This window comes from Passer domesticus, chromosome 6, assembly GCF_036417665.1.
Source record: "Passer domesticus isolate bPasDom1 chromosome 6, bPasDom1.hap1, whole genome shotgun sequence".
NCBI classification, from domain to species: Eukaryota; Metazoa; Chordata; class Aves; order Passeriformes; family Passeridae; genus Passer; species Passer domesticus.
Genome location: NC_087479.1, coordinates 31202168 through 31221158, shown reverse-complemented (window position 1 = coordinate 31221158; position 18991 = coordinate 31202168). Strand labels below are relative to the sequence as shown.

Here is an 18991-nt window from a genome sequence, read left to right as displayed (position 1 = left end):
AGCATGGAAAAAATTTGGCAAAGGAACTACAGTGCTAGGAGTCGGGTGACATTAAGCCATTATTGCAGAAGTTCACATCCCAGCTAACATGTTACAGGAAGCAAAACTTCTGCTTCTTTTTGTCAGGCACCTGCTGCGACCCTAAAGCCTGGGTAAAGCCATATATATCATACATTAGAAGCAGCATTCTCAAGCAAACTGATGAGAGAGGAAATAACAGAAGAAAAGCTTTTGAAAGATAGTAATTTGATTTGGAACAGAACTTTACATTCATGCATGAAGTTGCCAATGAAACAGGGCATGATATGTGTGTTTACGAAGGTAAAAAAAATTCTTTAAAACATACCAGTGAACACCAACAGGAAATTTGTGCAGAAAGAGCTTATAACTGAGGAACATAAATCCAAAATCAAATCCTAAAGTTTAACATACAGTTACACCTACAATTACAAGTGCTTGAAGCCAGCTGTGCTATTTCATCATCAGACACACCAGGATAATCAGATGCCTTCCTGAATCTCTCTGTAGTGACCTGACCCTGATAAACGCTGTCATGAGAACATAGTCAGGCAGCATCCCCTTCCTACCTCTGTTCTCAGGAGCGGCCTCACAACATGGCAGATCTAAAAGATACTGGGCAGCAGAAACTGACTTCTTCAAGTGACAATGCTAAATTTAATTCCTGTCTACATATATTTACAGCCACGATGGTGTGTCAGCTAACTCCTTCTAGACTAACTGTGTGTGAGGGAGAAGGCACCCATACCATGTCAAGACAGGGCTTGTTTTAGGTTGGCAGAGAGAGAAATCACTGAGAAAAGGCAACTGCTGCATGAGGTGTCTTGTTACTAACCAGACAGATTCCCAAACAAAGAGCAGGCAAGGGAGAAGAGAATAATTAAAAAAAAAACAAACAAGAGGAAAGAAAAAAAGGTGAGAAGAAATGTCATGTTTTTTATAAAGCTCAGCTTATTCCAACTTTGTGTCTCAAAGCTGATACACAAGGATATACACATGAATTCATACCAAACACAATGCCTGCAAGTTTTCTGCCCAATCTGATTTTAAATTATTTTTATAAAACATCCACAATGGAAAACAGGTAAAATGAAAATAAGACACTATCAAAACTCACTATGATGAGTTTACAGTACATGCTCTGACCATTAAAGAGTGTCTGATACATTATGAACATAAAAAACCAACCTCATTTGATTAACTTATGTAGAGTATTAATTTACAATGTTACTATAATGTGAAGTTCTGCAAGAATAATCAAATCTAACTGAATAATTTTCACCAAAGCCTTAAGAATTTTAACATTTGAAATTAAAATTCATTCACATGAATGAATTAATGAATTAATTTTCATGAAAACTATGAATGAAGAATAATGACATGAAGAGAACAAGCCTGAAAGCAGCATTCTTGAGTCTTTTAAAAGTGGTTTCATCCAGTTCTTAGGCCTACTTTGTTTTTTCTACACAACATTTTGGAGCAGGAGAGTAGACATGCAACATGCAATAATCAGAGAGGTCTGACCATTAATATATTTTTGTTTGTTTAGAAAGGGCTTTATTCAGTTTTCTGAGACTTATTTTAAATAAAATTACATAATAAAAAACACCATATAAGCAGTACGAAAAACAAGGACTTCAGTCATCAGATTTCAGTATAAAACTTCAGTTAACTAAAAGAACTCAGTGAAGAATATCAGTTGGTCTAATGAAATTACTCATATGGTCATACTTAATTCTAACCTAAACCCAAGTCAACATATCTAGAGTCCTAGTACCAGTAAACACCACCACTATATTCTGCCAGTTACTCTGTTAAGATTTACAGTACTTTAGTATCTTCGGTATCCTCCCCCTCCCCTTCCACCATAGGGATCACCGTAGCCTCCCCTGCCACCATAACCTCCCCTGCCACCTTGGAAGCCACCCCCACCTTGGAAGCCACCTCCACCCTGGAAGCCACCTCCACCCTGGAAGCCACCCCCACCTCTTCCACCACCTCTGAAACCTCCTCCTCCTCTACCCCCACCACCCCCCCAGTTACCCCTTCCACCACCACCACCCCCCCAGCCACCTCTTCCACCACCTTCTTGTCTTTTTTGCCATGGAGGCATTTCAGGAGGAGGTGGTTCAATCTCTGTTGGTCTACCTCCCCGGTCAGGGACTCTCCCCATCAGAACCTGTATGGAAAAACAGGTCATTTTCAGAGTTAAAAAACAGCAGTATGAACTTAAAGAGACACAGGATTTTCTCCTGTGAACAGAGAAATGCTGCCTGCTGTTTTCAGGAAATTTGGCCCCTCAATACAGTGCCTGACAGCAGAATCACTATCTCCTGTCCCTGTAACACCACAACAGAACTCTAGAAATGTTCTCATTTTTCACCTCTGAAACAGAAATAACTGCAGCTGGCTCATGTTACTTTTGTGATTTTTTTATGAAGAACACTGCACACCTGAAGTATCAGTATTGCAATAAGCAATATACACACTTCATATATAATATATACAAATACACATATATATTTATACTCCTTATGATGTAGCTCTTCTACTTAAATTTCAAAGTTCAAGTTTAAACCTCATCAGCCAACAAGAAAAAAACAACTGGCAAACCGATGTGCAGTTCTCAAAGGCACACAAGCATTACAAACTACTGATACTCAGTAAAGAGCCAGAACGAACAAAATATGCAACAGGCTGCAGTAACGCTTCCAAGAAAAGGAAAAAAAAAGGCATCATGTCTGTGGCAGGTACTACTCAGTGTATAAAAAGAAAAACTGCACTGGACAAAGTTAAACAAAACAAACATCTTTGAAGAACAAAGATGTATCCAAGTAGGTCTTTTTGTTGTTGCCTTCGTATTTCCTAAACTCCGTGTGATCAATGTTAACATTCCCTGATTAGTCCCAGGCACTCCAACTAAAGTCCTCTCAAAAAAAAAACAAACCCACCTTTCTCTAAAATCCTACAATAATTAAGAAATTTCAGAGTGTTAAGGATCAAAACATATTAAAGTATCTAAATGAGGTAAAAACATTAGAAAAATCTGTAAATACAGGATCAACAAAATCAGGTTTAGTCACCACTTGAATGGTGAAACTCACGTCACTACTTACAAGCTTCAGCTTTTATCACATACAAGAGAGCAGCACTATGTTGATTCATTACCGCAGCCAAACCAGGTAATTTTATTTTGCAGCAAAATGACACTTCTACAGAAACTTTTGTGATTTATAACACACTGATGAACTAGAGATGTGGATTTACAAGCCAAACAATAATAAACTGGCAAGGTAGCTCAGGAACTGATACCACAAATACTTACATGTATCCCTGAGGTGTGCAGTTCCACTGAACTCAAGAGGTCATTTACACATTACACATATACACTCCCCACACTTTCCCCCCTCGTCTACACTACTCTATTTTATCCTGTTGCATGACTGTCTAGGAAGATCAAAGAAAGGACAATGTTTACAAGAATACTGCAAACCTTCCTTTCTTAAATGGAAAAAATGAAATTAAGGTACCAAGCAAAACCAGTGTAATTCCAGAATTCCTTTTGAGAGGTCTGCAAATGCCCATGTCTATTTCTCACTGCCAGAAAAGCATACCTTGTTGATGGCACAGGCAGTCTTCTCCCGTGTTGATCCACTACTGGTTCTTATGATCTTGGACAAATCCTCGCGAGCAGCAAGAAGGTGAGCCAGTGTAATGGTGGACTTTGGAGACAGCGCGTAGCGCTTGGGCTGGTAGATCCGTGCTATTTCATCTGTTTTTACCTGAAGGATTACATCAAACACTAATTACTTGCCAGGTAGCAAACACGCCAACAGACTTACTATAAACCATGTGCTGGTCTCAGGAAGTTTCAATCAGAACACAAGGTGAGGTGTAGCTTCTGAAAATACAAACTATATTACAAAACATAGTGCCAGTTCTCTTCCTGTTGGTGGAGGCATTACACAGAAAGTGCTGCTGATTATGTTTAATTGATGCTGACACTTAGCACCAGTACAAAAGAAACTCCTCCATCCACTGGCATCAGATTTTTTTAACATCTTCCAACATGTCTACAGACTAAAACTTAAGGAGTCCACCCTGCTTTCTCAAGAGCTTTACATAACCATATTCAACAGATTGCTTCTAAACATGATGAGAACAGAGCAGCTTCAACATAAAGTAAATTTGTGGAAAAAACCTGAGAATACATCAATGCAGCAAAAACAATTTTGCAAGCCACGAAAAGGTGAGACTGAAAAGTGGACAACATTAGATTTTTTTCCAAGCATGCTTTGATGCTTCATTTATTTAGCAGAAAAGAAATATACTTTCTGGGAAAATCTAGAATGACCTACAGAGTGAAATAAAACATTTAATATTGGCTAGACCAAACAATACATGCCGAACCTTTACAAGACTGTTCTGCTAGGTAATTACTCCATCATTTGTGAACCCATTTCAGTCTGCAAACTTAACCCTCTTGGAGGCTGAACAAGTTACAAAAAAAACAAACAAAAAAATCCCCAAAATGCCATACCATCAAAAGCAGAGAAATGTATCAATATCTATTTAATGGTGGGGAAAAAAAAGGCAAGCTAACAAATTTTAAAAAGACAACAATTTGTCTATTGGCTTAAACAAAAATCTCTCAATTACATCAATGTCAGAACATTTTCCCTAAAACCCTCTCGAAGAAGTTATTAACATAACTCTTTCCTTCAAGAGAATAAGGAAAAAAAAGATTTAGAACAGTATGTTATTTTGAATTAGTATGTAATCTGGTTACTTCTGTAACTGCACATATTTCACATCAACAGTCTTTATAAGAGAGGAAAATGAATCATCTGACTACTTAATCATCAAAAACCTCTTTAAACTATTGTTCTGTTTCAAAAGGGCATTCATTGTTTTTATGGAACAATAGCAAGTGACAAAGTTTTAGTCTGCTTAAGTTAGTCATCAGTCACATCAACTACATTTTAGAAGTATACTTTAAATTTGAAGATGCATAATTGCATTGGTACAGCTGTAAGGAAGTTATACAAGTAGGGACATCTCCTGGCTTCTCTGAGCTCAACGCCTCCCTTTTCCTTTCTTGAAGGATAAAAGCATTCACAACCCCTTCAGAAATTAAACAGTGAGCTACTCCAATGCAGCACAGCAGCACCTAGGCTCGTGTTCCAGTGATACTCAGTGAGCTTCATGTAGTTGATTCTGCATGTGTCAATGACAAATTGTGATGTCACAAAGACTTGTAACAATCCATACTTTCAGTAAACTTTCCAAGTTTTAAGATTTATTCATCCTAAGCTTTCTAAAGAAACCTTTGGAAGGAAAGCTGATCTTGCCCCTAATGAACAAAAACATCTGCCTCCAGCTTCTCACATGTGTCTTCATCAAATTACAAACTTTGTGTGTCTTATCTCCCTACTCTTTGGGATACAAACAAGATACATTTCCAGCTTGGAAATATAATGATTATTTTTTAATATACAGAGTTGTAGGAAACAGTACAAATGAAACTATCACAATTAAAGCAATACCAGCAGAACAAATACAGAGGTGTGCTTTGGAATTTTTAGTGACTGGAAGGATTACAAGCAATTGTGTGATTTTCTCACACAGGCTACTATTCAAATAACCTGTTCAACTGAATGGCTGTTCATCTAGTAGAATCCAAGATAGGGGGCAGTCACTGTAACCTCTCAGACTTTATGAAGTCACATTTTCCACCCAATCTATATTAAAGCCCAGTATTTGTCTTTTGCATCTGCATGAGGTGCAGAGGTTGCCTCCTAGTTAGTAAACTCATTAGAGGGTGTCAGATACAGAAAACAGGGAAATGGGAACTTTAGTTAAAGTGAGAAATCCCAGCAAAGGATGCTAGAATTTCTAATTGTGAAGCTATAAACAGTCACAAAGGATAGACTGTACCATGCCTGGTTAAATCCATCCCCTTCCTCAATACCTAGGATTTGGGTATTACAACTTGAGATGAGAACAGGCTGGAAAAAAGATAACAGTGATGAAAGTGTATTTGTGTATTTACATGGCATGCATATTCTGTAGGAAGACTTGGTGAACAGTAGCAGACTCCCACCTACAGTAAGCAAAAAATACACTGAGTTTACCTTTGCTCTATCAGACCAGCCAAAAGACTGCACAGTCACATCGAGCCTCTTCATCAACATCCGCCGTCGACACTCGTACTCACTGCAAAGAGCATCATTGATCTTTTCCAATCTTTCCTGCAGTGTTACAATAAGAAATTCAAACAGACAAATGTATAAAGTTATAGAGGTCAATTCAAACTTAACCCCATCTATCAACTATGATGTCTATCCTGAGGTGACCACTACAAACTACACAGCATCTATGTAATGCTACAGTAGTATGCATGTACAAAATGATTTGAAAATGAACAAGGGATGAATCAACACAAGGTGTGGTTTGTAATGTCAGTTCTGGAAGAATACCTGATTATCACTGTTAGTATTTAGCAACTGAATTTTAGTATTAATATTCAGCAATAGAACAGTGACTATAGAAAGGCAAAGTTAAATGAAGCCATATACATTTATTTTGGCCATCCTGTTAAATACTGGAAAGAAATGGAGAAACTTTTCTTTACCACTTGGTCAGAGTTCAGAGGTTTTGTTAGCAGAGATTTCCCCACATGGTTATTTTTAACTTTTGAGAGAATGTCCTTCACCTGAAAAAAACACATACATCTCAGAAAACAAATGATATTTAGATTTATTTCAGCAAAATTTGTTACAATCTCTTTTGCTACTCGGAAGATCAAAAACAGCACATTTGTTTTAGCAGACTCATGAAACAGATACACCTCTTCTAGCTTATGATCCACTACAAAATGAACTCCTGAGTACTTCTGTGAGATGACCAGCCTCTATACAAAGATATTTTATGGGACATCATTTGTCCTCCCATTAACAGAACAATAGTTATATAGCAAATTTATCAAGTGCATAGAGGAAGTAGGACTAGCTAAATTACCCATTTTAGATACTAAGTCTTGTAATGTCAACAAATGGAAGTTCCGACTTCCGTTGCCAAATGTTACACTGGGCTACAAAAAAATCTGGTGATGGGTGTTATTAAGAAAGGATGACTGCATGCCTGCCATATCTCCTGCCTTTCTCATTAATTTTATTCTAATCCTATAACTGGTTCCAGCTAACGTTATGTTTAGAACTTTTGCATTCACTCTACATCAAATTTCCTTACACTTCTTCCACTAGTTCTTGCCCTCAATAATTAGAGATGAAATATGCTCTCTCTACCTTCCAAACACCACTGTATTCTCCTCTCTCATTACAAGAAACCTCTATCTCCTCTTACTCAGTGAACTGCCTTTGGCTTCTTCTAAAATCATTACCATGAGTGCCCACAATACTTGTACACAGCCTGAACATAATCCAACTGATTTTTCAGCTGGAGTTGACTGCATGCATATTATTGTTCAAGTTTTGTACAGTCTGGTGGAGAGAAGTACATCTTAATTTGCTTCAGTAAATAACCATGGGAAACCAAGCAAAATGAGTAAAACTAGAAATAATTTTCTTTTGTATGTCAAAAGGAGGATTAAGGTAGTGCATGATCTACAGTAAAACCTGTATCTGGGGACAGCCATTAGATATATTTGCAAGGATTATAAGATTTCATGCGGGCACACAGGCATCTACATTACATTTGTCACAAAGGCATGGTTCAAAGCTCAGTTTTGAGCTTCACATGTTACACAAATATAATCTCTAATGATTGATATGAAAAAAAATTCCAGACGTCAAAATTCAAATTCAGGAGCACCTAGTTAATTTTAAAAAGAAATGCTTAGTAAATCAACTCTCATATGGCAGGATTTTTATAATTATCTCAAATTTTTTTATTGTATATATAAAGAAAAAATCTGGTCTCAAATTTTATGTGAAAACTAAGGTTTTTGTTCTTTCTTTTTACATCACTGCTGGGCAGCACTCTGGCAGGTTAAAAACACAATAACCCAGAAAAAGGTAAATATACTGTGCAGTGAGCAAATTAAGGGAAAACACTGTTTTGACTCTATCAGAAAAAACTGCCTAGCAGTATCTGAAAAGTGTCAATCTAATTAGTGTAATATTCCCTGTTATTATATTCAATTTATATCAAAAGAGGTTACAATACGGGGTGAAGTTCAGATCCATGTACCATACTGATCCCAACACTCTTTCTCTGATAATCCCTGCTTCTCTATAACCTTTTTCTTGACAAAAACCATTCCAAGGTTGTCTGTCTTCTGCAGGTAGCCAGTTTAACTGAAGCACGTACAGAGTGCCATATTCCACTCCAAAACGCAAATGCACCTAAGCACAAACTATGTTTGAACTTAAATAAACGCCTGAAGATCAAAATCAAAAGTTAATAATCAACAATAGAGTAAGATCAGTATGACAACAAGAGATTAACAGATCAGTCAGTAACAAGTATAGAAGAAGGAATGAATAGCAGATGAATCAAAAATTCTATGGGGCAAGAGGTGTCTCTTCATATACCACTGTGGTCAGAAATATTACCTCAAAGTTTGAAAGAAAGAGAGTCTATCAAAATGAGACCAGCTGCTGAAACAAAAACCAATACAGCAAAATGAAAAACTCTCAATGTAATTTACAGTTAGATTGTGAAAGCCAGTGATGCTGAATACTACCTAGAGATTAGAATTATTTTAAGTTTGTAGCTGCAAGGTCAACTAAGAGGTAAACACAACAATGGGCTCCACATACAAAAGCCACACATTCTGCCATCACAAGTCAATCACTGCTGCATACTCCTAATTTCCATGAACTGAAAAGTGAAAGGAAATTTAGAGAGAACAATTAAGGAAGATAATCAATGAAAATCAGAACTAGAAGAAAGAAGAGCAGCTAAATGAAACAGTCCTTTACTGTCTGAGAAACCACTCCCAAATTTCTGCAATGTTTTCTTTCCAAGTCAGAGAACACCTATATAATTTTTATCCAGCACAGCTTTACTAATAAGTAACAGTTAAGGAGCAAGCTCTTCACTGATGACCTGGTCTATACTCATGAACTGATCTATGTTTTTGACATACTGTGAAGTCATATTCAGATTAGTGAATCTCTACTTACTCCTCACTCCCACCAGCAGAGCTCATGGGGAAACCCTACAGCTATAATGGTGGAGCAAGCTGAGCTGCCTTACAGCTGCAGAATACACTGCCCAGCCACGATGGATGACAGAGGTATGAGCACAGGAACTCTGGCACACAACAGTCTGCCAGAGGACAAGAATACAATGGATGTGAGAATCTATGCTATAACCTGTATTCCCACACACGATAGTTTTCCTGGATTGAGAAGGATATGCAGGAGTTAAAAAAACTCACCACATCCCAGAAAGAAGTCTGTATATGTAAGTGGGAACAAAACCAAATGCAGTGCCCTGATAAAAGAGCAGTGAAAACACACTCAAAGAAACATAAAACAAATTGTAAGAGCCAAATCATCCTAATGTTTTTACACATTCAGGTGTAAAAATAAAACCAAATAATTAAAACCAGATGTAGACAAGTATATTTGACTATTTGACATACCATGTAATCAATAACCTTGGTAACACTAAAAATATATGGGACTGCTTTGGGAGTTCACAGTCTCTAAATATAAAATGAAAACAAATCAGCCATTGGATCGCTTGAGCCAAAAAAACCAAATTCAAATCTGCTGCATAAAAATAAACAGTTATTCTACTGTTAACAAATAAGGTGTATCCTTATTGAACATGACATTTATCATTTGTTTTGTAATTTTATACAACTGAAAATAAATTTAGCTCCAATTTCATTACCATGTTCAATGTATTTATTAAATATCCTCATCTTTTCTCAAAACAGAGCAGTAATTTTTACATTTAACACCATTTGCACAGAAAAACATCATATATGTATGCATGTCCAGAGTTTTTTGAGATTTTGAAAAAACCTGACCTGTGGAAAGGTGTCATTAATTTAAATTTGAGGAAAGAATGTTGCCTTAATTAGTCATAAGGTGTACAGTCATACTGTACAGTTGCATAGAGATCACTCAAAATCTTAAGCACAAAATATTTTTAAGCCTCTCTTTCATACACCTGCTGATAAATTCAGTATTTATCTAACTTTAAATACATTTTTGTTTGGTGTCTGGTGACAGGACAACTCTTCAGTCTTGTTCCCTGCAGTTACATTAATCCTTACTGTCCAGGCACCATTACATCTGTAAAATTACTACAGATAATTTTATTATGTTATTATTTATGTTAAATGAAATTTTGTTAATATTGTAAATTTTTGTTATTATGTTAAATAAAAATGAATTTTATTATGTTATTATTTATGTTAAATGAAACACATTAATAATAATAAATTCTAGCATTTCTACACAAATATTAAAAAAAATTTCTCACATTTCACTTATGTGTTATGTTAGCTTAATTTTGACTTAGTTTGTTCAGCAGCCCTTTGTAGCTTCTTTTCATTTAACTGATATGTGAAAAGTAGCAGAGTATTTTTAATAATGTGGGCCAAAAAAGTTAAGAAGTCTTTTGAATAATATCACATTAAAAGTTTTTTCAAATAAACGGTATTAGAATGTCACTTTGTAATTAGGTGTGAAATTCACACTATCTTGATTAGAAAACAGCCAGATGTAAGCATTAGTTACAAAGCACAACACTGGCATGAACTTTTCTGAATCTTTCATCAATGTTCATTTAGAATTTATGAAGGTTTTGGCATTAAAACTCAGATTGACTCCTAGATTCCCCCTTTGTATACTTTACAAGGAAACAGCATCTTAAACAATTTGAAAATTAGTATTAGTTTTTCAGTGCTGTATAGTAAGATATACTTAGTGACAGAAGGCTGTAATACTGTCAATTTATCTCTCATTTTCTTAGGTATATTGATAACCACTACCCTAGGTAATTACAGGATATGCAAAAGATCTTGCTATGATTGTACATTCAAAGTTTGAGCTACTTATAAAACTCATTTTGAATGAAGAAATCAATCCAGATTTTATAATAAACTCTTAAATAAACTGGAAAATCACTTAAAACAATAAATATTCTAATGTTCCATACCAAAATACAGTGTGTGATCTGGCCTTTGGTAGGTTGCTGCTGCACAGCCAAACTATTCTCAGAACTACTCCCACAGCTACTGACAATGCTGAAGATGCTAGACAGAGACAAAGAGTAGACATGTTGAAATGCTGCAGATACATTTGCAGATACACTAAATAAAAATACTAGATCAGTATGTAAGTCTGTATTATGAATGATACAATACTAAACATCAACAGCTGCAATAGTATGCAGAATCTAATTAAATCAAAACCAAAAAAATATTTGGAAAAATAAATATATAATTTCAAGTAAATTTCTGTGCTCATATTAAAAAAGTAATAAAATGGTGCTCTTAAAGAAATGTTTACAAAGCCAATGAACTTTAATTGGTGGCACCACCATTCTAAAGCAGCTATACCTATAAGTTTAGGTCTCTAACCCTGTCATCTATCAAAATAACTCCAAACTTCTCCTATATTAAAGTAATATAGGAGGACAAGTAAACACATTGCAGAAATTCTGCAAAATCTCTTGCAAGGTAAGAAAAAAATCCTTTGTTCGTAAGGGATGAAGCACACAGAGAACACATTACACTATTAATTAGGAGTCACAGAAGATGAATGAACCAGTTTTGTCACCTTTCTACACTCTGAAGTGAGTACAAGTGGTATAACCACTGTGGAACTGGCAGACCTGAAAACTACTGGAAAATAGTCCAGGCACCATTAATTAAAAAAAAACAAACCCAACCAACAAAACCAAAGATAAAATACTTTTCAGATCCTGCTTGTTTGAGTACTTCTGAAAGGGTAACAGTTTATACAAACTGGGATGGCAACACCATGCACAATTCAAGCCTGTCATGCTGTCTGATAGGAAATGTCAGACTTTGCAAAAGTTGGGAGACACCAGGTGTCCAATAATTCAAAGAAAACATTCTATATCACTATGTGTGTATGAAGGAACTGGTGCTCCAGGTCTGGTCTTGCAGTCCCACAACTGCAGAACTGGAGTCCTGTCCCTACAATGCGATGAAACTAAATCTGCCCAGGAGAAGTAAAGCAAGGAATTGAGCAAGGAAGGTCACAGGCCATAGCTGCAGCCTATGAACACACATGGATGTAAACACAGCTATCACTCACACAGGGAGATCAGCACAATCAGGCCATTAGTCAGCAGCTGTAACTGACACTTTCATTCCCAAAACAGTGCTAGAATTGTTTCTTCATCCCTTCAAAAATATTTACTGAATGTAAGATTTCCTTAGAACTAAAGAGACCAAGCACAGATAGTGTAGGAATAGGCAGTTCCACTTGCACCTGATGGGTGATGCCATTTATAAATTAACCTATTAAAGGTTTTGTCTTGTCACACTGAAGACAGATGTAAGAAAATCATGCAATAGGCCCTCTCCCCAAAATCTCTGAATGTTCAACTGCTCAATTGTTGATGACGAAGAATGAAAAAAAATAAGCACAATCATGTCAAATTATTAAATTTAAAGACTCAGAAGCAGTGGGAGTTTTTATTCTACCCTACAAGAGGGAATCAGTCTCTCCTCAAACACTAGAGAGAGATGAAGAGCAAAACTTCTAGCAGTATGACAGAGAAGATAAATTCCACCTCAAGAGCCTATTTACATTTTGCAGTAAGGAACTCAGATTAAGGATCACATCAGTGAAATGAGTTAGAACCTGGAGGGCCACAACAGAAAGAACTATCTTGCTGACTAAGGTTTAAGTTGCCTTATTCACTGAATACTGGCAATGCAGGCATTTTCATCCTCTTCTGCAACAAATCCACACTTGCAATTAAGAAATTAATAAACTCAAAAGGACTAATTTAAGTTTTGGATATTAAATTTCAATACATTTCAGAAATGACTGCAGGTATATAAATGCACAATCAGTTATTACCCGAAGTTTTCTGCTTGCTACAGCACATTTGAATGGGTAAGAGGAAAACTTACACCTTAAACTTGCATGGCAAATATGTCTGATCAGGTACATTGCAACCTCAGGGAAATGCTGAAATACTTCACCTCATAACTAAAACAGTTTAACTTAAAACACTAAGCTGGCCTAAGGAATCAAAACTTTTGCACTTGTCATATAGGGTTTTTATGGGTGAGACTGCTGGGCCCTTAGCTCTACAATGAATGGTTACAGGGACAGTGCTTACAGTTTAGCAAGAGTGAGAAAATGTAAAAGCCCATACCTTTTGTTCCACACTGGTTAACAAGGGAGGAATACCAGAAGATGAGGAGTTTGGCAGACCCAGTGCATCACAAATAGCTTGCACTTCCTCAATAATTTCACTGTGCTTTTCCAAATGAGAGCCTTTAACTTTCTTGCTCTGCAATATCTTTAAAGCCTGAAGTTCTGTACTTAGAAATACTAGAGAGAAAAGCATCATAACAGCAGATTTAGAGACACTTAAGCATTTCTGCACCCACATTCTCAGTACAGCTACAATATCTTATTTGTAAGATAACCATGATAAAAGGGAGACTTTCTCAGTTTTCTCCTGAATAGGTCAGTATGCTTCCTATTCTTTACCTCAATTCCCTCTCACCTGACTTCCTACCTTCAGTCTACACACTGCATTGAACTGTTCAACCCCCTTCTGCCACCAGATCCCACGTTCCTTGGCTAGTTTCATATTATCACATTGGTTCCTGCTGCCACTCCTTTGTCCAAGTCCAACTTACACTTAAGACATTGTTTCTCTCAATTCTGCTTTCAGCACCTTCAGATTGTGCAGCATTCCTGTTCAAGCTGCCCTGACACCTCTCACAAACACAGGAAGCAAGTCTTAGTTTAGGTGAGCAGGAACAACTGGATCAAGAGAAGGATCAGGGAGCCTCAGTAGGTTGCACCGTACTTTTAAAAGAAATTTTAGTTTCTGCTAAACAGCTTTCTAATGCTGCTCTATTTTTCACTTTACACAAGTGAGTTGATGCATGCTGAGCTACTGTGTAACGACTGCACACATCAACTTAAAAACACATCAAGAACTCTTCAGTGTAAACTGTTCAGTTGTGATAAAGCATGCACACAAAACACTGTATTATAAATGGGAAAAATTATTATTACTCACAAATAAGTTTAAGACAATCTTCTTTCTCTCTTAATCTGTCTTTGATGTCTCCAGACACCAGTGATGAATATGGACAAGCCATTTCTCTCAGAAAGCCACTAACTTCAAGCTGGAAGCTCTCTATATCTTTCACTCCTATGGAAATAAATGCACAATTAATGGCTTGTTACAGAAACATCAAACTGCAATCTAATTTTTTAACATACACTTCTATTGCAGATTTCAACAATATCGTTGAAGCCCAAAGATTAACCACCTACCACCACAGTAACATTTTTCTTTAAAAAGTCCTACATACAAGAAGATATGCCTTCTAATAGTATCTTGTACTCATGCTTTGAATGAGGTAATGCTACAGCAGTCTGTGAGGACATGAACACAAACAACCATCAGTAGGAAGTGAACAGTTCATGTCACTATACAGCGCGTCAGTGTAACTAATTTTCTGATTAAGAAGTCACAGGAGTCATGAGTCCATTATTTTCAGTGCTTGGTTTTAGTTCCACTACTTTTTTGGTAAAAACGTAAGTAATATAAAATCTCATCCAAACTCCAGCCCTTGGCAGCAACAATCAGGCAGTGCTACAAGCACTTCAGGTATCCACACACGGAGCTGACCGCAACACTGTGCCAGGAAACACCCGGCACTGCAATTCATGTCATCAAAGTGTGACTACAGGCATGAATGTACTTTTCACATTTATGTATATCTAAAACCACCTCAAATCACCTTCTTTTTTCCTTTTGAAACAGTTTTCAGAACAGGAGGTCTTAATGTAAGAGCCACATATATACAAATATCAGCCTGAGCTGGGCTTGTAAACTTCAACATTGTAATTCACTATTAGCTGGACAGTATGGGTCTAAATCCACTGAACAAATACTAAATTAACATTGATATACCATCTGTTGCAGTGATGCTTTCTTCCATATTACAAAGTGACTTTATCTGGGATCCTAACCAAACGCAAAGCTCAAAAAATTCTGGTGAAGACAATCCATTTTCTGCTGCTTTTTTAAGGGCCTCCTCCTCCAGCAGGGCACCCGTGTACCTGCACAGACGGATAAACATTAGTAATAAGAAGCAAACATAACATAAAATATACATATTTTCAAATTATTTTACTATAAGCTGGTTAGTAACTACATTCACTTAAAGGAATGAACCTTTCTACATTATTTTCGTCAAGGAATAATTCAGACGTTTTTCTTTTAAGCACACCAAAAAGTTATTGGTCATTTATATACAAAAGAGTTTGTCAGAAAATATGAGACAGGCACTTTCACGTGTGCATGTGAAAACACTTTGATCTCTCTGACAGAGAACTCAAGCGTTAACTCAAGCGGTTGGTCAAACTTCCTCCCAACAGTAACTGACTGCCCGGTAGTACTGGGAATAACATAACCGGAAACTAGATTATTTCGCAGTGTTTGTCCCGTACCACGCGTAGCACACCGCGGGAGGTGTGCAGGCACCACAGAACGCGGTGCTGCCCCGCCATTCTCCCGTGGCCGCCCCACCGCTGGCCGCGGCCGCTGTGCCCCACGGAGCGCCCGGGCTCCTATGCCATCCCCGCCCTACAGCCCGGCCGAGCGCACCGCCCCGGCCGTGACCCCGCTCCCGGCCGAGGCCCGGCCCCGCCGCAGCGCGGGGCCCGTTCCTCGGCCGACGCCGCGCTCCCGTCGCTCCCGCCTCCGGCGCGGCCTCTCGCCCGCGGCTGCGGCGGCCCGCTCCGCGCCCTGCCGGGCTGCCCGCGGCCTCTCGCCCTTCGCAGGGGCAGCCACCGCTGCTCCCCGGTTACCCCAAGGCCTCCAGCGCGTCTAAGATGTCGCTCTCCATCCCCGGGCCCGGCGGCAGCTCCCTCATGCCGGCGCCGCGCCGCGCGGTGCCCGCCTCAAAGCGGCCCTCCGCAACCCGCACCCGCCGCCGCGTTCCGCTGCCGCCGCACGGCAGCCCCGGCCGGGGGCGGCCCCGGGCTGCCCCCGCCCCTCCCTCGGCGGCCACCCCCGCTCTGAGGGGCCGCCGGGCGCTTCGGGGCCAGCCCCCGCCTGTGTCTGGGGGTGACCCTGCTGTACAGCCCGGCTCTGCCTTTCCGCCCGTGCTGGGGAGCGCCCGGGCTCCCTCGCCCTTGCCCGGCAGGGCTCATCTCCTCCTGGCCCTGCGGCTGTGCTGCGGATTTGGCCCCGAACCCCTGCCCGCTGGCCGCGCTCCACGGGGTCCCGGCCGCCTGGAGAAATACAGGATCGGGAGCGACAGCAGCCACCCTTTGGAGCTCCGGACACGGCTCATGCAGGGCAGCCAGCTCTGCCACCCCTACCCCAAGCCCCCCCTGGGTCGTGGTTCAAAAAGCTGGTGTTGAGGCCTGGACTTGTGCGTTATTTCTGTGACCTCTCAAATTGAGAAATTCTGCCCGAGATGGTACAGGCCGTATCTCCCGGGCACCTGCAGATTTTCCACTGTGGGGTGGTGCCTCAGCCCCGCTGTGCAGATTTTGGCTGATGTGGAGTGAACTCTCTCCACTGTGACTAGTGTGGGACTGTGTTTCGGGGTAGGGCTGAAAGTAGTGCTGATAATATAAAGATGTTTTTTGTTATTGCTGAGCAGTGCTTGCACAGAGCCAAGGCTTTTTCTGCTTCTCGTGCTCTCATAGTACCCCAGCTGTGAAGGGACTGGTGGTGCTGGGAAGAGGCGCAGCCAGGACAGCTGACCCCAGCTACCAAAGTGATATTCCAGGCCGTGTGGCATCATGATCAGTATATAAAGCTTGGGGGAAAGGGAATAAGGGGGGATATTTGGAGTTGGATATGATGGCATTTGTCTTCCTGAGTAAGTCTTGTCCAGGCGATGGCTGAACGCTCCCAGTGGGCTCATGGGAAGCAGTGACTTAATTCCTGTTTTGCTTTGCTTGCATGCACGACTTCTGATTTATGTATTAAACTGTCTTTTACCTCAACCCACAAGATTTCTAGCCTTTGCTCTTTACTTTTTAACCTATGTGTGTTTCCATTTTTTCGATTCTCTCCCCAGAGGGAGAGAAGGAGGGAGTGAGTGAATGGTTGCATGTTGCTTGGTTGCCAGGTGGTGTAAAACCACAACAGCCTTTTTGACCTTTTTTAACCAGTGTTTTCTTACATGGATCTTCAGAAAATCCAGTGGGTACATCTGTGATGAAGACCAGAAAGGCATACAATCAAATGGAAGTAATTACAACATAGATGTTCTTAATGTGTGAAATCTCTACAATTTTTGAAGCAACTATTTTGAATTATTTCTGTTTAACAGAAGATGCGGCTTTACTGAGTGCTAAGCTTTAAAAAGTGGGTATCAGGACAGCTATAACATCCTCCCACATGCCCAGGCAGAAATCTAGAAATAAAAAAACATTGTTTATGGCAGTCAGGAGAAGGAAGAGCATCCTGAAGGCTGACACACTTATGTTGACCATATGTGTACATCAGTGCCAGTACCTCAGCAATCTCTTTCACAGGTCTCAACTGGCTCGTACCATGTGACAGAACTTTGATTAGCTTTTGTTTCAAATGGGCTAACATAATTTCTCTAAATGAAGGAGCATGCATCTGAGAACAGAGATTCAGAACATGAATTCTTGCTCCTTTTTAAACATTAATCTCAAATTAGGAGAATGAGAAAACAAGATATGCAGAACTGGACACAAATAGCCACTTCTCTTTTCCTTTCTTTTTTAAAGCTGTATCTCTATGTCACCGAGAGTGATTCATCCCTGTACAGTTTTCTCCAAAACTGGGAAATTTTCATATCAGTCAATAATGCAGGCTAAGACAAAGAACTGGGAACAACTGGAGGTGAAACTAGCATAACATTATCAAAATTAAAAAGAAACCTAGTGATTTAAGAGGTACTTTGTGGTACAAGTAGATGGCAGCAGTGCGTCTTGCTGTAAACATTCCTAATAAAAGTATTTTGCTAATTTATGTTACAGGAAAACACCTAAATTAGTAATTTTCTCCCACTGTCTTTTGATAGCATTGCTTATACATACGTACATACATACATATACACACACACTTATAGATAGATAGAGAGATAGAGAGATAGCTGGATGATAGCCAAGCATGTTTTAAAACAGTCACTGTTTTAATTCCACAGGATGTTCTTGAAAAATCATAACTTTTCTGTGTACTAGAGCTGTTTTTTGTATGAAGGAGGACAATTTTGAGTTTCCCAATCTGTCTATTGACACCCACAACTGAAAGATGATTTTGGTTGTGATTGTATACTTATGCTCCTCTCATGGTGTTACCATTCATGTAGCCCACAGCTTTCTCCGTGTCCATTCCTGAGTTTCCCATCTCTGGAGAAGGGGAAAAAGGATCATGAGAACGCTGGCTGAAACACGTTTTGTAACCATATACGCCCACGGGTGTGGACTTTGCCTTTGCCCCATGTCCTTTGCAATATACAAACATAAACATCAAAACACAAGCACACAAGTGGGAACACCAAAGGGAGAGGTCTCGGTGCTCCACAGCCATTACTTTCCAACAGAAGGCCCATGTGACTTTAGCTAGCTCACCAGTGCCCTAGAGCTTTCCAGCTTTTGTCAGAATTTCTTTTTCACTGGACTGCCAGTTAGCCATCTCCCTCAGCAGTCAGGTAACTCTTAGTGCTAGCGCAAGGAAGAAATAGAGGTGCACGGCCAAGATTAGAAAATGGAGATAGCATTGGATCAGCACTGACTTGAATCAGCTTGAACTGATACAAAAT

The 18991-nt window shown here is 39.2% G+C and overlaps 1 protein-coding gene across 3 annotated transcripts; it reads right to left on the bottom strand.

Annotated features, from left to right (window-relative positions):
* Window positions 1-1550: 1550 nt before the first annotated feature.
* Window positions 1551-16223, bottom strand: FAM98B (family with sequence similarity 98 member B). Of its 3 annotated transcripts, none has more exons than XM_064424138.1 (8): window positions 16047-16223; window positions 15148-15296; window positions 14245-14379; window positions 13363-13541; window positions 6653-6733; window positions 6153-6269; window positions 3633-3800; window positions 1551-2197 (listed from the first exon to the last, which is right to left on the bottom strand). In XM_064424138.1, exons 1-8 carry the CDS (start codon window positions 16109-16111, stop codon window positions 1850-1852), a joined length of 1242 nt encoding a protein of 413 aa, XP_064280208.1. In that variant the 5' UTR covers window positions 16112-16223; the 3' UTR covers window positions 1551-1849. The 3 variants fall into 3 exon arrangements, with proteins under 3 accessions (XP_064280208.1, XP_064280207.1, XP_064280205.1); XM_064424137.1 differs by lacking the exon at window positions 16047-16223 and adding an exon at window positions 15687-16040; XM_064424135.1 differs by lacking the exon at window positions 16047-16223 and adding an exon at window positions 15412-15659.
* Window positions 16224-18991: the final 2768 nt, after the last annotated feature.